Source organism: Peromyscus californicus, unplaced genomic scaffold, assembly GCF_007827085.1.
Source record: "Peromyscus californicus insignis strain IS unplaced genomic scaffold, ASM782708v3 Scaffold_7__1_contigs__length_154581171, whole genome shotgun sequence".
NCBI classification, from domain to species: Eukaryota; Metazoa; Chordata; class Mammalia; order Rodentia; family Cricetidae; genus Peromyscus; species Peromyscus californicus.
The window spans coordinates 53286263-53310570 of record NW_026294595.1 but is presented as its reverse complement, the minus strand read 5'-3'; the positions used below and the strand labels follow the sequence as shown (position 1 = coordinate 53310570).

At 40.0% G+C, this 24308-nt stretch overlaps 1 protein-coding gene across 1 annotated transcript in view; it reads right to left on the bottom strand.

Moving 5' to 3' along the window:
• Window positions 1-923: 923 nt before the first annotated feature.
• Window positions 924-24308, bottom strand: part of Agps (alkylglycerone phosphate synthase) — a 109970-nt gene continuing 86585 nt past the window's right edge. The window contains exons 18-20 of the mRNA XM_052722670.1: window positions 19757-19856; window positions 17734-17791; window positions 924-2885 (exon numbers count right to left, since the gene is read on the bottom strand). Coding sequence (XP_052578630.1) covers window positions 2764-2885; window positions 17734-17791; window positions 19757-19856 — 280 coding nt within the window. The 3' untranslated portion in view covers window positions 924-2763. The remainder of the gene's footprint in view (window positions 2886-17733; window positions 17792-19756; window positions 19857-24308) is intronic.

The following is a 24308-nucleotide window of genomic DNA, read 5'->3' as shown; positions in this document are numbered from 1 at the left end:
ATGACAACTAGAAGGCTTCCAGATTCATAAATAATCTATAATATGTAAGCATTTCGAGTACCAACCTCCCATTCCTAAAAAGAGCAGGGTTTAATCCTGTATTCTTTAATGAAATGCTGGACACAAGAAACATGTGGCCTTCACAATCCAGCTAAGAGGCTCAAGGAACATAGCATGAGATTCAATTCACTTATGCACCACTACACATCACATTAAGGCAACAGTTTCTCCAAGGACAATAAAGCCTGTCCACTTGAGTCCTTAGTATTTCAATCTCACTAGCAGCAAGTTCCCATTCCCACTAAAACCCCAGCCTACATGTGACGTCATCAGATTTAAGCAAAGTTTTACACATATGACCAACCTAAGAAGTATGAGTCAATGTTAGGTGCTTCTGAATATCAAACAAGCTACAGCTTTTAAAAAAACTAATCTATGAGTTAAGATGCTTCAGATAACAATATTCTCCTGGTTTAGCTTCATGAAGCCACGTGCAGACACTTCTGAAAGAGGCAAGGTTTAAGTGCTTTGTGCATATTCATGACCTCATGTTCCTCCAAAGACAGCCTACACTGAGGCTCCTCCCAGAAGTGGGTGGGGAGGCTTCCTGATTGACAGCCCTAGTGAAACAGTACTAATGAATGCTTTTGTGTTTCAAAATGATCTCTGTTGAAATTACTTCAAATACAAAGTGTAGTAACCATTACGGAACCAAGGTTGGTGAGGCCTGCATAGAGAGGAGGAGAGAAACAAAGACATGAACTGCTAATCTCCGTAAAGCTCACGTCGGATAGCCGGGATAGCCGCCGCCCGACAGCTTCGACAGCTTCGGGTGACAGCCACACTCACAGTGCAGACTGCCCGGCTGTGGAATCTCAACTCCTTGGGGGAAAGGTTTCAACAATCACATGCAAGGAACTGGATCTGCTAAGAAAACTGTTTATTAAAAATAATTACTTGGAAACATGTATACACTTCCAGTGAGCTGTTGGAATCTTACTAAATGTTACATTTCAATCACCAACTAGAGAATCACCCTCATGACGAGATGCATTTTATAAAGAATCTTATAATTCAGAGGCGATTTCCTCAAGTGTCCAACTATTTCAAACCATCAAAATATTTAATCAAAGATATGGAAATTTTATAATGGAAAATAAATCACCAATAAAGAGGCAGCTTCCAAAAAATAAATATTGAGTTTTTATTGTTAAACTAATACTTAATATTGATTTTTCCTACAGATTTAAATTTGTTAGTTTGAGGCCAATTTTAATAGTTAAAAATTATTTATCATTTTGAAGTTTTAAAAATATCATTTTGTCAATTTTAAATTTTCACTGTTCTGTTTAAGGCTACTTCAGATATAAAAGGTATCAAACTGCCCCAACATATTTGGAGCCGTTGCTACATAGACAGACAGTGTGTCCTTTTAAAGGATCGTCTGCATTTTGACTTACATTATCTGATTAAATATTTTAAAAAATTATCAAAAGTTAGGTATTGCATTAAGAAAAGAACCCATCTCACAATGTGAATCAGGAACCTCAACAGTGATTTAAAGCAATTGTTCCACTTATTTCAATATCCAGTTTTGAATGTAAAAATGTCTGCTAAATGTGATTAATATTTTCCTTTTTATTTAAGAAATAGGATATTTCAAACTTGTGATTATGGCATATGCAGTAATACATTTTTAAAATTTAGGTTAAACCAGTAATTCAAAAAGGCATTAAACCATTATTAAGAACTGAATTGAAACTATTTTTCCATGAAAATTTATCAGGCTATTTGTGGCTAATTAGAAAAAAAGATTGTTGTCACTGAAATTATAGAGACTTTCAAATCCAAGAGTCCACTGACGACCGTTCTTTAGCCAAATAACTTTCCCTGGAGACAGCAGGTTCAGGAGCCTTCCTTTTGTTCACGCTGCAGCTGCTTGTGCAGCTTGGCAACAGGCTCTGACAGAAGAAACATGAGGACTGGAGCGGGGACAATGGCCTTCGCTTCGTGGTAAAACCTGCCCGTCACGTGTAGTGAGGCAGCCGTTCTTACAAAGCAAGTTATAGATGATGGAGGACACAACAACAGGTCACCCTCAGTGACACAAACGCCACTCACACGCCACTAGAAACAGACACGGAGGACAAAACTGTGTCTGCTCACAGAGTAACGTGTATGTTGGCAACTGAAGTTTGTAACTGTGTGTTCACTTCAAGCAAAGCTTAGGCTGAGCACCTTATACAGATGAAGGCATGCTAGGAACAGACTGCGGGCTGTCCTGAGTGTCCTCCCTCAAAGGCCTACTCCCGGGAAAGGACGCTTTTCACGACACACACAAATCTCTCTCCCCAGCAGAATTTGCTAGATATCTGCCTTAGAGAAATGTTGTTAAGAAAGGACACGACAGAGGAGAGGCTAGATGAGCAGCAGATGACACCACCTGCCTCAGCTCACCTAGAGGAGCACGGAAAACAGCTGGCAGCATCTTCTTCAGATAACGGGCAGCCTCGTGCTGCCTGACTGAAATCTGAAATGACAACCAGTTAGCTGGCTATAAGCTGGTATACCTACAACGAGAGAGACCTAGGAACACCATCTGTCAATCTACAGATGTACAAACAAAGCACAGAATGAAAACCAACTTATTTGAAACCAACAAACAAACGTAGCTGAAATACAGTCCATGACGTATTTGATTACTGGAATAACCATAGCTGATGACTTTTAAAAGGTACCATTTTCATAATGATATCCATGGAGTTACAAAAGGTTTCTGTTTCCAAAGATGTTACTGGGGTCCACATATTCCTTGACAGACTTCAGCATCCCAAAGCCGACGTCAGAGATGCTCTCCTTCAGCCACTGCTTTCGTAACTTGCCCACTGGAAAACAAAATCAAAAAGGCTTCAGTACACACCTTGAATGCTGGAAACCAATCAATCTTGTGACCATGAGTGAGCAAACACTGTGTGATAAATGCTTTTATTCAAAAATGAGAAATGTTTTGCTTTAGTTGATTTATTGAGCCCACCAGACTATCAAGCTCATTAAGCCCAATGCATTCCCAGGGGAAGTCTGTGCCCCACAGTGTCTCCTTTCTCTGTAAACTATGAAATGGAGATTGAAGGAGGAGGTGTGGACTGAGATCACAGCCTACTTCACAAATAACAGATGAAAAAGACCACGCTTATGCAGAAGCCTACCCCTTGTCATAACTCCCACAAGACAAAAGTTGGAAAATGAAGCTTGCTGAAGAAAACTATCATAGAAAAACAAATCTGTTGGGTAGACCTGACAAAAATGACAAGACTATACAGCTCTTTAAAATATTTTAAGGAGTACAGTTAAGAGAAATGAGAAAATCTGACTCAAAGGATTCTGGGGGGAAAGATCTAGTTATGAATCTTTCCAATCAAAAATTCTTTTCCAGGTGCTTTAAATAAATCCATGTACCCCAAATAACAGTTACATTCTTGTCATTGTTCTGCCAGATCCAAACTTTTTTAGGGGGGGCACACACAAAAGCAGATACCTAATTTGTTTTAAATTTAATTTCTTCTTATGAACCGTCCATTTTATTTTTTCCATTATTTTAAGTCTTACAAATTTAAAGGAATAAGGTATTACAATAGTTAGCAGAGGCACTAAATAAAACAAAAAAACAAACAAACAAAAAAAACCCTTTTCTACCTAAAACTTTTGTGAGGGACAGATAAAAAGAATTCTGACTTTCAACTTGCTTTGGCACTGAAAACAAATCAGTGTATTTTTACAAGACAAAATGGGTGTTTTAATTTACATTCGGGCTATTTGCAGTGAACACTTCTCAAACATGCATTACTGTACTAACTGAATTCAAATGGCCACTTTGCACAAACGTTCACTAATGATCCCGTCACCCACAGAAATGAGAAGCCTTTCACTCAAGTGTCCGTCCCGTCCCTCTAAAGCACACTCCCATTTATCAGGCTGCAGCAGTCCATCACAGCACATGCCGTGTGGAACCTTAAACACCACGTCAGCTCAGCTCAGGGCAGCTTTCAGGTCCAGTTTTCTGGAAAGTGTCAAATCATCATCCAAAAAACCAACAGCACAATACTTGAGAAAGCAAGGTATTTGTGGCTGGCGTAAGGAACAACAAAGCATTGCAGTGTTACAACACGGGAAGCGAAGTCTAGGGGGACAAATCTAAAGTTCAGAAGTGCAAGGTTCTGTTCAGAGAGCTCTCTCTCATACCAGATGACTACATAGGCCTGGCCTCCTGGCCAGCCCCCGCCTGAAGCTCTCTGACAGGACTGTCATCACCTTGGCACTGTGCTGCAACCTGAGCCTCTCATCTGCGAATGGATTCCCCATTCAGTGATAACATCCGTAACAAGTTACAAGTCTGTGCTTCCAGATTTGCTCGATGAGGCTGATAAACAAACAAACAAATAAGCAAGCAAGCAGGCAGCAGCTCCTCTAAGTTGGGGAAGGTGCTACTCATGCTGCTGCAGCAGCAGCTCAGGAGAGGGATGAAGAGCAGTCAGCGGCAGTCTCCCGGTTATCTGTAATATAGCTTCAGTGAATGTGTCCTGTGGTTATGGATGTAATTGTCCTGAAAAGACGGCAAACAACTGCTCCAACAAGATGGAGCACATTAGAAGCCCAGCAGGACGCCCAGCAGCTAGCTTGTCTGCCTGGTTTTACACCTCCAGTAATAATGCAATTCCACAAGGAACTGAACCATTGTCTGAGAAGCCACCCAACAGCCACTGCATCCTTAATGAAGTCACTCACCAAGCACTGGAAAACAGAAGGTGCTTGGAGTGCATCATTAGTTCTGTCAGAAGGATAATTTACACATCTATCTTGTCAAATTTTCTATGGTTTATACTTTGACAATAATCAATCTAACATACATTTGATTAGTGAACTGGCAAGCAGCGGGGGAGAAGAAGGCATAGCTGTGGCCCCTCATAAACATGTTTGATGAAAGAGTTTAACCCGTTGGTGGTACTGGTCTGTGAACTGCTTCTGCTACTGGTAACAGAAATGGCAAGGCAAAGGGTAGGAAATCATGGCTCCCCAAGTAAGGGACCAGAAATCTTTGGTTTTGCTTAGCAAATTAAGCTGACTATACTGTAGAGTAAGTGTGCAAGGGGGAAGCCCAGTTTAAATATAAGCATCTCAGGAGACTTAAGAATCAGACAGTAACTGGACACAGCTCTGAGATACTGGGAACTCTGTAGGGCTGCCTGAGATGCATCAAGAAATTAAAACAGCACAGGCCTCCACCCAGAGAGGGAAGTGGTTTCCAAGTACAAGACTTTCTTTGCAGAGCTGGACCACAATGTCCTTCAGAAAATCCTTAACTTGCTATATATTCATCAATTAGAGGTCACACTCATCGGGACACATGAGACACATGTGCTAGACACTTATATGGTGGCACCTTAAACATTTACACAGCTTATTATCTGAAAAGAAAAAGTTCTCTTTATGTAGCATGTCGTATCATATCACAAGGGAAGAATGAATGAAGCTACCAATATTTGCTACAATATTTGCTACTATGACAACTTCTAGACACCTACTATGTAGCAGTCACTACAGAGAAGCACAGGACATGATAAAACTTGTGCTTTCACACCACCATTATTCCATGTGTGCTGCTAATGGCTGTTTGAGAATCTAATGGCAAGGGGCATCTTTTTCTGCTTCAACTAAAAATGGATTTCACATTTTAAGTCTGATTTCCAATTGTGTCTGTGTGGGTATTTAATGAATAAAGAGGATTTTTAATGTGTTCTTCTAGGACAGAAAATAGGTTCCGGGGTGGTTTTTGAAATCACTTACTTAACATAACTCTGGGATTCAGGGAATACTGTTCTGTAGTACGACATATAGTGTTAAAAAGGGAACAGAGGTCAGAGAGATGGCTCAACGGGTAAATGGCTTGCTCTACAAAAGCACGAGGACCTGCGTGTGGATCTTCAGTACCTACACTGTCTGTAAGCACAGTGCTGGGTGGAGGCAAAGACAGGCAGGTCCCTGGGGCTTGTTGTCTTGCAAGTCTAGTATAGAAGGCAAATCCTAGGTTATGTGAGAGTCCCTGTCTCAAAAACTAAAGTACAAAGTGGATGAGAATAATCCTCAATGTGAACCTCTGGTCTCTACACACACACACACACACACACACACACACACACACACACCGACGGACGGACGGACACACATGCGCACGCAAGAGTTGCAGACAGACAGACAGACAGACAGAGACACACACACAGGTAAAGGCAAAGTTAGTGGTGTCATATGTAAAAAAAAAAAGTGGACATGATGGCTAGCCTGACCCACAAACATTATCTGGAACTACTATATGTGATTTAAGAAACTGAAGACTTAGCAGAAACTACTAAATAATTCTATCTTAAAGGACTGAATCTGGGCCAGCTGAACACAGAGGTCTCTTTTATCTAGACATATTTAACTTGTTAGTCACAGTTTGATTATAAGGACAGAAAGACCTTTATAGACTTATAAGGAAGAACAAAATGGGAATATTAGTGCAGTGGTAAAGAGCTTGCCTAGCATGCTACAAGGGTCTAGGTTCAGCCCAAACAAGTACTTGGTGGAAGGGAGGAAGAGACAGAGAATGAAGCTGACCAGAAAGAGGAGAAAAGAACCAACTATAAAACAGACCTTTTATTCAGGAGCTTACTGAAGAACAAAGTAGAATTAGCAAAAGCCTGAAGTAACGGTCATTATTACAACAACCACATCTTGAGAACTAAGTTGTAGGACATGTCCAGCATGCACAGGCCTGACTTTAATCTCCATCATCACAAAATGAGCAACAACAAATAACTATCAAACACCACATTTAACACACCAAGTACCCATTCAGCTTTAATCTGTAAGTCAGATTTTAAAAAGAAAATTGACTCATTTTTATAGGAGTGACGTTTTGAATTTTTTGCTCCCTCCCTCCCTCCTTCCTTCCTTCCATTAATGTATGCTATATGTGCTTCTGTGTGAATGTGGAGGCCAAAAGAGGATGCTGGGTATCTTCCTCTATTCCTCGGAATCTGATGCTCAGATGTTCTCAGCTACAGTGGCAGCTAGCAAGTCCTAGTGATCCTGTCTCTAGCCCACCCAGAACTAGGGTTATAGGAGTATACCACACACCCAGTTTGTTATATCGGTGCTGGGATCTGAACTCTGGTCCTTGTGATGTGCAGAAAGCACTCTTGATCACTGAGCAATCTCTCTCTAGTCCCCATAAGCTTCTTATTTTTCCATTAATTAGCATGATGAAACTACTACTAGATTATGTATAGAACTAATGCTGGATGGACATCCAATGTCTTGTCAGATCAAGTTTGGGCACTCTGGGATCTGCCAGGTACTAATGAGAACAGAGAAAAACAATGGACTATCTGACTCTGAGTTACTAAGTAGAGCTAACAAGGCTTCTTAAAGGGGGACTCAACTTAGAAAGGGCTCTGACTTACATATCTGCTTGTGCCATAAAGCACATTGTGGTTGGTTGGTTCTGGCAAAACCGTATGCTCCATAAATGCCAGCCAACAGACCTCTAACATGTGGTAACATTCAGCCTTCAAGAGAATCTGAGCTAGGACTATGACTCTTCATGACTTCGTAAGAGAAACTGAATGCTCAGAGGCCATAACACTATATGTATCTGTGTCATCTGCTAATGAAACTTCTGACATTAAGACAAACTGATGAATACCACAGACTTTACAAAAGCAATTAAAATCCAGTGGTGTGTGGGTTTTCTCTTATTGCTGACATTTAGAATGCCTGTTTTCTTTCTGTCTTGTTGGTTTTCTGTGATGGGTCTTGACCTTGGGATTGTCCTGCCTCGGCTGCCTGAGTGCCGGTGTTACAATCATGTCCGCCATCCACCATGCTTGGCAGCAAGGCCAGTTTGGGGGTTTGTTTTGTTTTAAATGCTAAAGGTTTGTCTACACAGTTTATCTAATAGCTCTGAATGTTTAAATAGCTCGTTTGAGACTAAAACTGAAAAGAAATTTTAATAGAGTAAATAAATCACAAGAACCGGATTCAATCTGTCTTCAGGGCCATCAATCAGTTTGATACACTTGAAATTTAAACCAGAGTAGAATTGAGTGTTTATACAACAGAAACCAAAGCAAGTGAAAGGTTAAATAAAATGAGACAGATAAAAGTAGAAAAGAATAGAAAATTTTATCTTTCTTGAAGACTAAGAGCAATGTTCCATTGTTTTTTGTAATCCTGTTCACTGCCATAACTGACAGACAGGTGTGTTCACTGCCATAACCGACAGACAGATGTGCTTTCACTGCCATGACCAACAGACAGGTGTGATTTCACTGCCATAACTGACAGAAAGGTGTGTTCACTTCCATAACCGACAGACAGGTGTGCTTTCACTGCCCTAACCGACAGACAGATGTGCTTTCACTGCCATAACCGACAGAAGGTGTGATTTCACTGCCATAACTGACAGACAGGTGTGCTTTCACTGCCATAACTGACAGGAAGGTGTGATTTCATTGCCATGACCAACAGACAGGTGTGATTTCACTGCCATGACCAATAGATAGTCAGGTGTGCTTTCACTGCCATGACCGACAGACAGGTGTGTTCACTGCCAGAACCAACAGACAGGTGTGCTTTCACTGCCATAACTGACAGGAAGGTGAGATTTCACTGCCAGAACTACCAACTGGATCAGCAATAGCCAGGAGCACAGTCCTGCAGGAAATATTATAAATATAGACTGTTCATCACAGTGGCTATTAGTTTATATGGAGACACAGAGCATTTGAAATGTGGTTAGTGTAACTAAGGAAGTTAATTTTTTTATTTTATTTAATTTTAATTACAGAAATTTAAATAGAATAACAGCAGAAATAAAGTGTACCTAACAGATTTTTTTTTTTTTTTTTGGTCTGTCTTTTCAAGATAAGGCTTCTCTGTGTAGCCCTGGCTGTCCTGGAATTCAGTCTGTAGACCAAACTTGGCCTCAACCTCGTAGAGATCTGCCTGCCTCTGCCTCCTAAGTGCTGGAATTAAAGGTGTGTGCCACCACTGCCCAGCTCAGATATTAAATTTTTAACAGATACCATACTTGAAAATATCAATTAGAATTAATTTTGGTAACCACATGAAACAGATTATAAACTGTTAAGTATCTATAAGAATATGATAATGTAATCTGGGCATCCTCACACTAACAACATCTTACTTTTATAAGGGTCTACACGAAAACTGCCAGGAAGGAAAAATTCTCTTTAATGTCCCTCCCACCCAAAAAAACCCCAAACCCATGGCTGTTACTCAAGCCACCGTCCTTTTCTAATTACGCCCCTCAGGACGGAAGTTACTACAAGTCCAGCACATGGGAGGATCTAACAGATACATGCTGTCACGGCCTTTTGAGGCTGAGCTTAGGCGAGGGGTGGTGAGCAGTGCATTCTCAATAGTTTTCCCTGTGAGCCAAAGTTTGCTGCACCTATGATAGGAATGAAAAGCTGTAATGTTCTGATACATTATGAATTACATTTGTTTTTAACTATCTGTTATTAGAATCTGTTTACATTGCTTCAGTAGAAAAATACTTTATGTAATACACAAGTTCTGGGAGAAAAAGCCAGCCATAAAGAAACTGAAAATATTACTCAAAAAGCAAAACAAACTTTTTGCTCTCATGGTGGTCTGATGTAAAGTCACTGTTGGCCACACTACTTAGCTGCTGGCTATCAGAGGACATGGCTTTGACACTGGTACAGGCAAGATGCTGGACAGCTTTGTCTCAGAAGCATCCATGTATTACCTGTCTCTAGCCTCTTCCCTAGCCCTGATTCCTAGAAACCACTAATCGTTTCTCAATCGGTTTGTCATGTCAAAACTGTTACAGAATCATAAAGGCAAAAGGCCACTGGAGACTAGCTTTGATACACTCAGCACAGTCCCACAGAGATGAAGCCAAGTACAGTCAATAGTTTATTCCTTTTTGTTACTGAGTAGCATATTCCAGAACATGGATTAGCAGGATTTATTTAGCCACACACAGGCTAAAAGATATCCAGGCTGTTCTACCTTCATTTTTTTACAGTTGAGACCAGTTAACCAAGTTTTCCTTTAATGGACAATGCTTTTGGATCCAGTCCAAGAATTCTTTGCCTGGCTCTAGACTTGAAGACTTTCTCCTATGCTATTTTCTAATAGTTTTAGAGTTTATCATTATCTATTTAGGGTTAATTTCTGTATAAAATAGATTTAAGTCAATGTTCTTTTGTATGTACAGTTGCATGCATGTGTGCTTACAGATGTACAGCTGTTCCAACATCATTTCCACTGAAGTGTTCCTGTCAAAATAATTTGGGCCCAGGTATGTGGCCCAAGTTCTGTGTTCTCTATTCTCTTCCATAGATCTAACACTACAGTCTTGATTATTGAAGCTATATAATAAGGCTGAAAATCAGAAAATCTTTTTTTTCATTTTTTCAAAATTATTTTAGTTATCTAGTTCTTTTGTTTTACCATATAAAAATTAGGATAATCTTTCCTAGATCCATAAAAAACTCTGCTAAAAGCTGGGCGGTGATGGTACACACCTTTAATCCCAGTAGCCAGGAGGCAGAGGCAGGCAGATTTCTGTGAGTTTAAGGCCAGCCTGGTCTACAAATCGAGTTCCAGGAGAGCCAGGGCTACACAGAGAAACTCTGTCTCAAAAAACAAAAAACAAAAAACCCACAAACAAACAAACAAACAAAAAACCCTCACTAAAATTCTAATAGAAAATGTGTTAAAAAGATATTGATCAGTTTGGACAGAACTGACATTTTTATCTAGTAGTTTTTCCCATCAATGCAGGAACAAGAATTTGACTTCCATTTATTTACATATGACTTCTTTGGTTTCTTCTGCTAGCATTCTTTAACTTTTAGAATAAAAAAAACCCTATGTATATTTTCTTAGATTGAAGTCTATTTATTTTACTAGATTCACATTTATTTCAATTTTTAGTAGTTGTGAATGTTGTTATGTTTTTGGTTTCTACATTTGTTGCTAATTTTTATATGGAATTTTGTATTCTGTGTTCTTGCCTACTCTGTCTTTGAATATTCTCTGGGATTTTCTAGACAGAGAATCATGTAATGGCCGAAAAGGAACAGTTTATTTTCCTTTCTTCCCTTTCTCCTTCCTCCCTCCCTTCCTTCTTACCTCCCTCTCTCCCTTCCTCCTACCTTCTTCTCTACCTTCTATTTCACACTACAGGTTTTTAACAGAAGCTCTTCTCAACCACTTTTATTTCAAGCATTTCTGATATGACCAGTTTCTGCTCTGACCATGAGGGAGAAGAAATTTGGTAACAGTTTTGATTTGCTTAGACACCAATATTTCAACTAACATTGGTAAACTCACTCAGAGTATTTGCTTACTGCCAAAGGACTTAAAGAATAATTTCAGAAAATGAGTGACTTAAAATCCTAAGCCCAAGTTCAAGTTAAGTATGTGGCTGGCACAAACTGTGCTGTTGAACCTAACCAGCACATCAGCTGCAGATGCAAGAGCTATAGACGGTAAGCAGACTCCCTATTTCCTTCAGCCTCAAGTCCCAGACTACATCTGTTTTCTCTGATACACAAAACCAGAGTTAAAATAGCTCCATTTATCACAGCATGATTGCAGGCAGACAAACCAGCCTGTCTGTTTCCAGATAGTGAAAGCAACTGTTATTAATCACAATTACAGGCCAAACCCTCCAAGAGAAATTGCATCAATATTCTCTACTACTAGAACTAAAACAAAACAAAAACAACAAAAACCAAACAACTAAACCAACTGTCATGACACTGCCTGAAAGTCAATAAAGAAATATGCTACTGAGGCCAGCTTCAATGTTCAGTTCAGGAGCAAATGAGGAAAACCCTTTATACATATTAAAAATTAGTGGTCTCTCAAAAGCTTTACTAGAAAGCCTAGCAGCACAATTAAACATGTTATTTAAATTTTGGATTAAAAATATCTCTGCTTTATAAAGCTATAATAGCAATGGGCATTTGAAAATTTCAAATTAAATGATTAACTTCAGAGAAGCTACCACAAAAACAGACATTTTACTACAGCCAATTTAACTGCCAGTAATGTGAAAGAAACTTATTTTTCTTTGATGCATATTTTAAGAGACCTATAGAGTAAGACCTCTAAGCTATACATGAAAATGATAGTCAGACCCCCTTAAATGTACACCTCTTTTCCAAATAAACTGCAACCCACTCTTTAGTGGTTGGTGCAAAAGATGAAGAAAATAAAGCAGTTCTACCTGGTACTCTCCTACTACTTGAAAAGTACACACTATAATGTTTCAGCATCTACATGCAAGGCATGTTAGATGCTATACATGCATCACAGCTACATCCTATAAAGAACCTATGAGGTGGTGAACTCTTGGACTGCAGGTGAGGACAACTGCAGCTCAGAGAACCTGCTTCCCTATGATCAGTAAATTTGAAGTTAGAAGTTCAATACATATTTGATTTCAAAGACTATATTCCTTTCCTATTTATAGCACCCTAAACTTGTGTGTGTGTGTGTATCGCTCAATACAGTCATAATTTTGATCACATATTAGAATATGTTCGTGTGTCTATGTGCACATGTGTGGTGCTTGGGAATGAACCTAGGACCTTCTGTATCTGAGGTAAATGCTCACCATCCAACTATATTCCAAACATCCTTCTAATCTTCATCTTGAGACAGGATCTCAATATAAATTGCCAGGAAAGACTTGAACTACCTCAATAACCCAAGAATGACGTGGGCTTATGATCTTCCTTGAATATAGGGTCATATGAATCATAAAAAGACTCAGTTTATTTTACAATACTTCTGTGAAAGTGTGTTAGCAGAGTCACTTACTCAGCAAAATATAATAACATGCCTACTCTGCATATTACTGAGTGCTCCTCCTATGTGCAATTCACATTTTGTCTTAAAGCAGACAGTGCCCTCCTGTAATCCTTGTCCTTCAGGAAGAACTCCGTGGAGCAGTCACTTATGTTCTGGGGACTGGAGAACAGAATATGATCACAGAACTGTCACTGAACAGAATTCAAACGGGAAACACTAAAAACTATACAAGTGAGCAAGGAACATCTCTAGGAAAGTGACATCTTTACTGGAGACCTAAATGACTAGGTAAAGGGAGCCATGCAAACATCTATGAGGGATCAGCAGAAAACGAGGGAAGAGCGTGAGCCAAGAGGCGAGGTCTAGGAAACGGCAGGAAAAATGGATCAGAGATAAGGACAGAGAGAGGGATAGACACACCACTGCATCCTTGAAGGCCTGAGAAGGGGTCTGTGTTTTGATCTGAATGTGAAGAGACAACCTGATTTAAAGAAATGATTCCCAGGCAGTAAGAAAAGGGAGGAGGGGATCAGTTGAGTTAGGAGGGTAGTACAGTGCCCCAGCAGGAGACAGACTGGACTAAGGTAGTACCAGGAGAGGTGACATCTTTTGGTACCTTGAGTTATCAGCATAAATCTTCAGGATGGTTCTACCTTGAGGGGCTAAGGCTGTCACTAAGGAAGTGAGTGAATAGGGGTGTGAAAGGATGCACTCTCTACTCCAGCAGCTTACCAAGACCGCACACTCACTTGACAGTGTACATGAGGTGGACGGTGCACCTCCACAAGTCTAGGTTCCTTTTCTAAGTACTACAGGAAATCAGGTAGTTTGGAATTTGTTTCCATGCAGTCATTGTTTCTGATCACATAAAAAATAAGTATGACAAAGGGAACAGAAATTTGAAAATGTGTCTTTCAATGCAGCAGCCTCTAAATTTAGTATGGAATCAAACCTTGCCACATTCTACTTCAAGCCAATGAATGGAATTTTTCAACATGTGAAGTCTTTAAACAAATAAAGATCTCTAAAATATACACAAATTGTACAAGTAGTTTTACTGTAAGTGATAATGTAATGAGAATGGTCCACACAGACTCAGATATTTGAACACTTGGTCCTCAGCTGGTGGAACTGTTCAGGAAAGATTAAGAGGCATGGCCTTGTTGGAGGAGGTGTGTTACTACTGATGGTGGGCTTTGAGGTTTCAAAGGTCCATGCCATTCCTAACATCTCTGTCTCCTGGTTGTGTTTCAAAATGTAAGCTCTCAGCTACTGCCATGCCTGCCTACCTGCTACCATGCTCCCTGCTATGGTGGTCCTAACCCTCTCAAACTGTGAGCCCCAAATAAACTCTTTCTTCTATATGTTGCCCTGATCATGGTGCCATCTACAGGAATAGAAATAATAACTAAGACACTGTAACATGAGCTGCCCTGTACTGTTTCAGTACCTGATATTGAAATGTTAGATGCCCACGATTAGGAAATGACTTATGGGAAAGAACTACTAAGAATAATACCTATAATGAAGAAATTAAAACTGTGATTCCCTTCTGGGGCACCTGTTTAAAAGGTAATTATCTTAGATAATGTGGAAATTAAAGAAAAGGAGGATTTATAGTCTTAAAAGAAAACTAATACACAGTGTTTCTTTTCAAAGGCAGTCAATTTCAATCTTCTTAGATCTGAAATCATTTCAAATATTTTAGGCTTCTTGTTGTGAGGACAGGGACATGGAGGAATGAAGCCTTACACCAGTGACAACAGCTTAGTTTTGGATTCCACTGGACACATGAATAACAGCTACTCAGCAGCATGTTGAAGAGGACAAAAGGAGATTAAGTTCCACAGACCCCGGAACTTAACACTTTCCTTTACCTTCTCGCCCCTTCTCACAATCAGGCATTTGTTGTGTCTGGAGTTGTCTGGACAGTGCAGTCTGAAGTGAGGGAGACTACACTAACAGCAGTGAGCGTGGCACAACCACACCAGTTTTGATCAGCAATTTCTGAATGTAATACTTATTCTCCTGGACCAACCGTGTAACCGCCTTGAGGAGAAGGAAAATCTGAAATTCTCTAGTCTCATTGGCCAGTAATATTTATATGCAGAAAACACATTATACAAGATTAAAGGCATTAAGTATACTTTGTATCAAAAAAACAGTATCTAAGGGCTAGAGAGGTAGCTCAGCTGTAAGGTCTGGGGCTCAGTCTCTATCACAAACAAAACCCACAGGGAGTAGTTACATACTTTACTTTGAGACCAAGGATTAATAAATCAATATATTACAGGGTAAGATTTACACTTTCCCCAACTATTGCTTATTGATTTACTTGTGGTACTGGGTAATCTATATAATATACACACATAATATATTAATATACTATACACACACACAACTTTTATACCTTTCACAAATAAAACCAAGTTTCAAGTCTATATGCAGCAGAGTCTAGTCTACTTTTTCTGCAGTGAGTGCTTTAAAGGTCAGCACAGCTGTGCTCCAGAGACAGCAGCCCTCGGCATCTGAGAAGCAACTGCAGCATGCCTCCCTTTGGGTACCTTGTGGAGGCCCACAAAGGTTTCCTAAGTGAGATCTGAGCTTGCTTTACCCAGCAGAGCTGCATTAGAGGATTGCTTGACCATGTGCATGGTTACCAGGTGATTGGAAGGGTCTATACTTGGCTGAGCTAGGGGGAGTTCTTTTGCTCCACCCTTTGGCATTCCTATAAACAGACCTTAAGAAGAGACAGAAGGGGCTGGTGGATAAGGATCCAGGCCCTCCTGAGGCTATCCTGTGTTTCTATCTGTCTCTGTCCCTTCTATCCTTCTATCTAAATCTTGTATCCCTCACTCCTCAAGAGTATCCTGGGGTAAAATGTGAGAGCCAGTCTCCTATCTGGCCTCCCACAGTACCTCACACACCGCCACTTCCATGAAGGCCTGAATATCCTCACAGTTGCAAAAGAAAGAGCTACTGACCACAGAAAGGCTACCAACATGGCTCTCCTCTGCACTGCTTCAGTCACTTGCTCACCTTCAATCTTAGCAAAATTTTTCACACTACAAAACGTGAGTGAACCAAGACCATCATTCCACAATCAAGGAAACAGCCCATTTAATAATCAGTTCTCTAAATGACAGTCAGCTTCTGGCACCCTTTCTCTACAGCAGCCATCCTCACTCTGTTCCCTCTTTCAGACTTACCATAACACACATCTTACAGTCCCTGATTTAAAGAAGGTATAAGGCCCAGAGGCATACCTCAGCTTTCAATTCTTCCCGAAACATTGCCAGTACCCATTTTCTCCTTTCTTCAGTTGTCATTCTAACATCCACTAGTATCCCTGAGAGACCCTGCCTCAGTGAATGAGGTACCCATTAAGGAAGATTCCCACCCAGCCTCAGGCATCCACATCCATGAGCACAGATGTGCACTCACACACAAGCAAACACACACACAAAAGAGAGGGAAAAAAAACTTCTAAAGGAAAGAGTATATTCAGGAAAAAAAGACGAAGGATGAATTTATCCACTCTAATGTTCATTAGATAACCTATTCAACTTATTTGTGAGGGTTAAGGAAAAAAAAGATATTAAAGATAAAACTAATGTAGCAGTGTCTGAATTATCTTGCATCTCATTAATTTGCATCATCGATCTTTTCCAGCCCTGCCTGTAAGAATGTTTTGTTGAAACAGGCACTCTACAGTACACCCCTTCTCCACCAAAATTCTTCCAATATCTCTCTACACACACAGAGGCAGGGTACATCAGGTAGATCTTGGTCCTAGTATACAGCAACACACAGAAAAAAGTCATTTTCCTCCTGTGCCCCAACTTTCCAGCAAGCAAATGCAAATGATTTGAACACAAACGGACTGCATTTTAGATAATATAGTTCTAAGGGAAGTCAAAAAGGACAAGAGGCTCATGGAGAGTCCAGGACAGGCTAGGAGTTTAATTTTTAGGTGATTATTTGTCCTCATGCAACTCCCTAATTTTTTTTTTTTTTTTTTTTTTTTTTTTTTGTTTTTCGAGACAGGGTTTCTCTGTGTAGCTTTGCGCCTGTCCTGGAACTCACTTGGTAGCCCAGGCTGGCCTCGAACTCACAGAGATCCGCCTGGCTCTGCCTCCCGAGTGCTGGGATTAAAGGCGTGCGCCACCACCGCCCGGCTCAACTCCCTAATTTTTTAAAAAATCTCTACACTTCTATTTTTTTCTAAGCATAAAATTACAGAAATATATCATAACTAATTTCTATTATAGAGAACCTGTGCATAATTCAAAAACTACAATCTTAATAACAGAATGTTGTTTAACTTGTACAAGACTGTATCTTACAACTGCATTCTACTACTTTTCCTAAGCTTATTAAAATTCCTGTCAATTAATTTGCTGAGTTTGGGCAGGAACAAATACCTTTCAATATGTACAACTGTTGATCATCTGTACTCCAATAGTGGCTGGAAAAGATTATACAGGTTTTGTTTTTCTTTCTTTTCTTTAAAGCTTTGGCTGTTATGGTCAAATACCTCCCAGGTAAGATAATCTGCTCTCCAGTAACATGAGGTCTCTGAGAATTAGGAAAGTTGATAGGCTCCATACCAAGGCAGGCTTATCAAACCAAGCACTCTGTTGGCTATAACACAATCTACCTACCTTGATCACAGTTATTCTAAGAGCATAAAAAATGTTTCCGGAATCTCAAGTACTCTCAAATTACTCATGTGATGACTCTCCCCGGGATTTTACAAACCAAATATATTTAAAAGCAGGAATATTAGAAATTCTATACCACCCCCTTTAAAAATACCTCCATGGTGATGTGACAGGCTCCCTCCATTGGCAAGGATTTCATCTCTAGCAGCCGCCTGTAAACGGAAACAACACAAACCGTTGCTGCTACTTGAATTTCATTTTGGAATGGCTAACATTTACTGACTTCTCCCCAGATGCCCAGAAAGGTACCAAGCAATTTGCTTGAACTCTTTCATTTATTTCTACTACACAGCCAGAAGCACTCTTATGGAGAACATCTCTTAGTTCAATCACATGGGATAAATTATTTGTAGTTCTACACACATATCTAAGAGGAAATGGAGGATCAGAGGGAAGGAGGAAGAAAGGGAGGAAGGAAAAGAGAACCCCAAGTTTCCGTTTTGTCCCCTTGTTTAACCTCCTCACATGCTAAGTCCTAACTATTCTTAAGGTATGCACCTGGGTTGAAAGATAAACATATAACAAAATATAGACAGCATGTACAGTGAAGGGTGATGGAACCTGGGGCTGCCTTGGATCTTTCTGTTTCCTTTCTTCCCTACTTAAGCCCTGGCCTGCTTTTAACTTTTTTTTTTTTCTTTTAATTGAAAAAAATTTTAAGTTAGTATACAAAATGATGGGTTTCATTATGGCTTTTCATGCATATATTTAATTACATTTTCTATTCTTAGTGAGATTTGCTAATATTTAACAGCCACAAGGTGAATACCTCCTGTGCCGTGAGCTTCTCAGACATGCTCATGTCTATAAACCTACCAATGGTGGCTGAGGTAGGAGACTGCCCAGGTGGAACATATGGACCACACCTATTGCAAAGGACTTTGCAGGCACCATCAGGACTTAGGAGTTGGTACTTCTTATAATCATAAATATGCTAGCCTCTGCTCAAGAGCTTAACATTTCGGATACATCACTTCAAATAAAACAGCTCCATGAGATCAGAAATTAAGCGAGCAACAGAGCTGAGAAAACAGAAATAATTTCAATGTGTAGACTCCAAGGACGTTTTGTTTGTTTTGTGTTGAGATGAAGCTATGTAACCCTGGCTGGCCTGGAACTCACTGTGCAAACCAGGCTGACCTTCCCCTCAAGCTTGTTGCAGTCCTCTTGTCTCTACCTCCCCTATGCTTGAAAATACAGGTGTGTACTACCATGCCCAGCTAAGCAAGTAACTTTCATAGTCAAGCCAAAGAGATACAGATATACTCAAACCTCTGGGCAGGTGAGATTCCTCAGTGCATAAGGGTATTTGCTGCCCAGCCCGACCACCTGAGTCTTCTCCCTGAGACGTGTATGGTGGAGAGAAACAGCCAACTCCCCCAGGCTATCCTCTAACCTCCATTTGTGTGGCATTGTACACATGTACCTGTGTGCACACACACGCACACACACACACACACACCATAAAGAATATACTTAAATTTCTGAAGATGATAGATATCATTGGCAGGCACATAATTAACTTAAAAAACTAGGGCACCTGTGTGTCTAAAAGATACATCTACTATGGATTCTTCTAGTTTAGTGGAGGAAATCTATGTTGCTTCTTAAGAAGGAATATAGCAGTCAACCCCTGAGTCTATAAAAACCAGCAGCTTAAGGTTACTTAAGAAATGTAATTGAAACTGCTAGCAAATGAATCCCAAGGACCTTATACACAGTCGTATTATATAAAAATTCACAAGCATGGGAACATATTACGACGACGTAGAACATGAGGGCTGCTGACCCCAACAACAGCTACCACCTGGAAATGCATGAACTGTCAAAGGGACATCAGAGACCCCCTACAGTCATGAAGGTTCCTGTTGTTACTTAATTGGCTAAAACGCACTGAAAGTAACAACCAAAGAGACACAGGCTTCAGGAATATCCAACATTAATTTCAGACTGACAATTTGGTAAGTAAGTCAGTGGACTTAACATACCTTTCATTTCAATGGGCTAGCAGCCAGGCAAACCATGTGTGACTAAGATGACTCAAACTGAAATCCTTAAATTGGCACTAAAATTTATTTAAATTAATAAAGAAATATAAAAGCTTTATGCAAAATTACCTCAGTTTGCTCAAACACAGTCAGTGGGTCACTAATTCCCCTGTAGTTAAAGGCAAAATAGAAGTAGATACATGCACCTGCATCGTACGTCTGAGTCACCCTAAAAGACAAACGGACAAAGTCCCCACAGGGCTTTAAGTTCAGTGAAAAAAGATTTAACATCCAGAAACGTCAAAGACAAGATCACTGCGCAATCCACCCGAGCCACAACCGCATCCTCTGTCCAACCTCCCGCTCCCAGGGAAAAGGGCCCACTGGCTCTCCTTGCAGCTGTTGTCAAAACAGGTGCACTATGAATGCAGTGAGAAACAGGGGGTTTTGCTTTCACCTAAATGTGAGGTTAGTCAAGATTACAAATACATGGCTCAACTCAGCGATTCTGTTTTATGTCTAAAACTATAGGGAAATAAAGCAAAAATGTTTATAAAATTCAGTACTTTGTGAAAAAAAAAAACAACCCACCATTCTCGGTGAGTTTATTTAAGTTATCTACAAGTAACAGAACCTTATTTTAAGCAGCATTTAAACATTTAAAATGTAGTCAGTAAGTATTGGCATAAACTGCTTTAACATGCACAGTCAAAAATAACCTAACAAAAACCTGACTTAGAAGGTCCTCTTCTTGACAATGTAAGTAACTTAACTTTTCCTCTGTTCCACTCAACTTCTGTACAATTAGTTCTTCAGGTAGGTAATAGAGAACAGTATTTGAAGCACAGTATCACTATTGCTCAAGTCTATACACGTGGATACATTTTGGATTACCACAGTAAACAGACATACTACACAAAGTATCTACCACCCATGAAGGCAACATTAGCAACAAGAAATTTGTTCCTTCATTGGTTCATTACCTGTTTAGAGCAGAAATGTGAACTACATGAGAACATGCAAATACTAAGTACTTAAATTAATTTTCATTATTTAAAAAAACTACATTGATGATAAAACACAAACAAGCTATCACCTCTGCAAAATACATAAATGCTCTGAAAACAATACCAGGTGCTGTCATTTGATTGGGTTCTTGTGGATCAAGAAATTCTAGGCAGAAAAAAGTAAATCATTGAAGTGGAGAAAAAAATAGTTTAAATGTGCTAGAAAACTCACAAGCTCTCTACAGTCAATACACGACACTTTGTAGAATACAAGAACAGGAGTGAGGGATGTTGACAATTTGATGCTCCGTTTAACGACATTTAAAAGGGCACATATCTTGAAACCCAATTAGTATAATTCTTCTATTTTTGTTGTATTAGATAGAGACACTGGATGAATATGGAGATAGATAAGTAATATCAACAGCTTTATGCAGCTTAAAAACCAGAATAGTAGGTCAATCAATAAATACCAGCTTTTACATTTTAATAATCATACTATGTAATGACGTAAGATATTGATAGTGGGAAAAGTGAGTGAGATGGTATGTGAAAATGGGATGGCCACTGCTAATTGTGCACTTGACAGAGTCTAGAGGAATCTAGGAGCTGTGCCTGTGTGTAAGCCTGCGGGGGATGAATGTGACTATGTCAGCTGATACAGGAAAAGTGATCTTAATTCAGACAGGACCATTCCCTGGGCAGAGGTCCTGGACCAAGTGGAAAGTTGGAACTGAGCAGCAGCATGCATTTATCCTGTTTCCTAATTGTGTGTGTCACATGACCAGCTGGAGGCCCCTGCCGCCTTAACTTACTCCCCATGAAGGACTGTATCTCAAATTGTGAACGAAAACAAAAATCTCCATTCTTAAGTTGCTTTTATTAGAGTATTTTATCATAGCATAAAGAAAAAACTAACATAACTATACTATTTTACAACTTTTTGTTTGTTTGTTTTTTTTGTTGTTGTTGTTTTGTTTTTCGAGACAGGGTTTCTCTGTGTAGCTTTGCGCCTTTTCCTGGAACTCACTTGGTAGCCCAGGCTGGCCTCGAACTCACAGAGATCCGCCTGGCTCTGCCTCCCAAGTGCTGGGATTAAAGGCGTGCTATTTTACAACTTTTTATAAGTCTAGATTATTATTCATCCAAAGTTAAAAAAATTTTAAAGCAGCTGGGCAGTGGTGGCGCACGCCTTTAATCCCAGCACTCGGGAGGCAGAGTCAGGCGGATCTCTGTGAGTTTGAGGCCAGCCTGGTCTACCAAGTGAGTTCCAGGAAAAGGCGCAAAGCTACACAGAGAAACCCTGTCTCGAAAAACCAAAAAAATAAAAAATAAAAAAAATAAAGCAAATACAAATGATTTTCTAATTGACCTGAAATGAACAAAACATCCATCTTACTCAGATGTTAAAACAAACAATAGCCAGGCGGTGGTGGCGCAGGCCTTTAATCCCAGCACCTGGGAGGCAGAGGCAGGCGGATCTCTGAGTTCAAAGCCAGCCTGGTCTACAGAGCGAGTTCTAGGACAGTCAGGGATATTATACAGAGAAACCTTGTATGTGTGTGTGTATGGTGGGGGGACACCTCTCAAACTGACTTGATGGAATATGGTGATGAATTACAAATCTTCCAAACTTCTCAAAGTTAACAGAAAGAAGCACAGTTCAGAAGTGGGAGAAATGTTCAAACACCAAGCAGGATCAGACTTAAATACAGCTTCTTCACGAAGCTCACAATAATTAGAAAGGACTTGAAAAACAAATAAAATGATGAGCTCAAATGCAGTGGCATGACCTTAAAATACTATCTATGACTTCATGTGTATGTTATATGTGTAGATACAAAAGATATTGAGAATGTTAGGTCCTTAAATCATCTATGTAATAAATATCTAGGTTTTCAATATGCGGTTAGGAAGCATGTAAAGGGAGTTTGGACAAGCACAATCAAATCTCCAAATGCAAGCTATGGAGATACGACAAAGGACTCAATCTAACAGAAGCAGCAAATACTTTTTACTACACAGTTCAAACAGAATCTAATCTAAAACTGTAATGGTCTTTTAGGCCAAATGTTAGGTGCCTCAGAACGGAAGAAATGAACTGTTTAACAATGCTATGTCAATTTGCCAGCTGTGGTTTTTGTCTAGTGTTAATTCACACTCATAAAAAAAGATCCCTTGAACATTTACATTTTAAGTTCCAGATTTACAAGTTTAAGAAAAATGGAGAACTATTTTAACTACGAGGTGCTGTGATCAGTAATAACCAAGTTTAAAAAAAAAAAACCAAAAACTGAAGGAGAAGTAAAGTGTGCTTATAGCAATTAAGAGTATGCACTACTCATGAGAGAATCATTAACATCACTACACAGACTATGTAACTAAACTTCAATAGACATTGCCACTGTGCTGGCTAGTTTTATGTCAACGTAACTCTAGTCATTTGGTAAGAGCAAACCTCAAAATGTCCCCACAAATTGGCCTATCATACATTTTCTTGAGTGCTGACTGCGTGGGAGGTTAAGCCCACTGTGGGTGGTGTCCCCCTGGGCTGGTGGTGGTCCTAGGTGCTAGAAGAAAGCAGACTAAGCACGCCAGTGACACTCCTGCATCAGTTCCTGACCTGACTTCCCCCGGGATAAAGTGTGACCTGAGAGCTGTAAGCTAAACTACACCCGTTCCTCCCCACGCTGCTTTTGTTTGTCACAGCAGTGGAAACCCTAACTAAGACAGCCACCTTTCAACAAATTCAGGATCAATATATTACATGTTTGACATTTGTATATAAGAACACTACTAAAGTCTATAGCAAATATGATGGGCCTAACTGATCTAACCAAACTTGGCCTAACTCATATTTCAACAGAATGTGAAAAGATTAAACTACTGCTAAAGAGCAGAACAGTGCCTCCATTCTTCAGATACATTCTGTCTTATACCAAATCTTTTAAAGCTGTCTAAACATTGTCATGTTGACAAGACAGCAGGCAGGCCAATTCCTGGGGTGGAACAAAAACCTCAGGTATATTTCCCAGGTTGAGATCAAGTAAGATAAATCAGAGAAACAAGCATTGCAAGCAGAAATACAGACAACCCTGAACTTCATGAGAGAGGTGTATGAAAAAATCTCATTGTGAGGTAAAATGCTGTGCACTGGGCTATATCTAGCTATCAACCATCATGGCTTAGCAGACCTCCGCCATGCTCAGTGCACCCGAAGCAGCCAACAGTTGGGAAAACTCATCAAGATGCAAGCCTGTTCCACAGTACAAGCTCAGCCGGCTTGTGTAACTACTGCATGCTGTACTGAGAGTGACAGGAAGATTGGTGTGCCTCAGTACCATCATGAGGTCAAAGCACTGGAAGCCAGAGACAGGCTACACAGGAAGCACCCGGTGCTGAAGTACACTTGTTCCTCAGGTCCGCCACACTGCTTCTAAGTTACCTACATTTTATTCATTTTCCATTCTAAGTACTTTGTATCGTCCCCCCAGAGACACAGATGCACAAACACAGCAAGACTGGGAGGCAGTTACACAATGCAGAATGGCGACTGGGGAACCCTTCTTTCCGGCTCTCTCCTTCCATCAATTCTGAACGCCATGTATTCTCCATTTGAAATCACCTTAATACCTTTCTAGAGAGTCAAGTGTTCACCTGTGTCTTGACACATT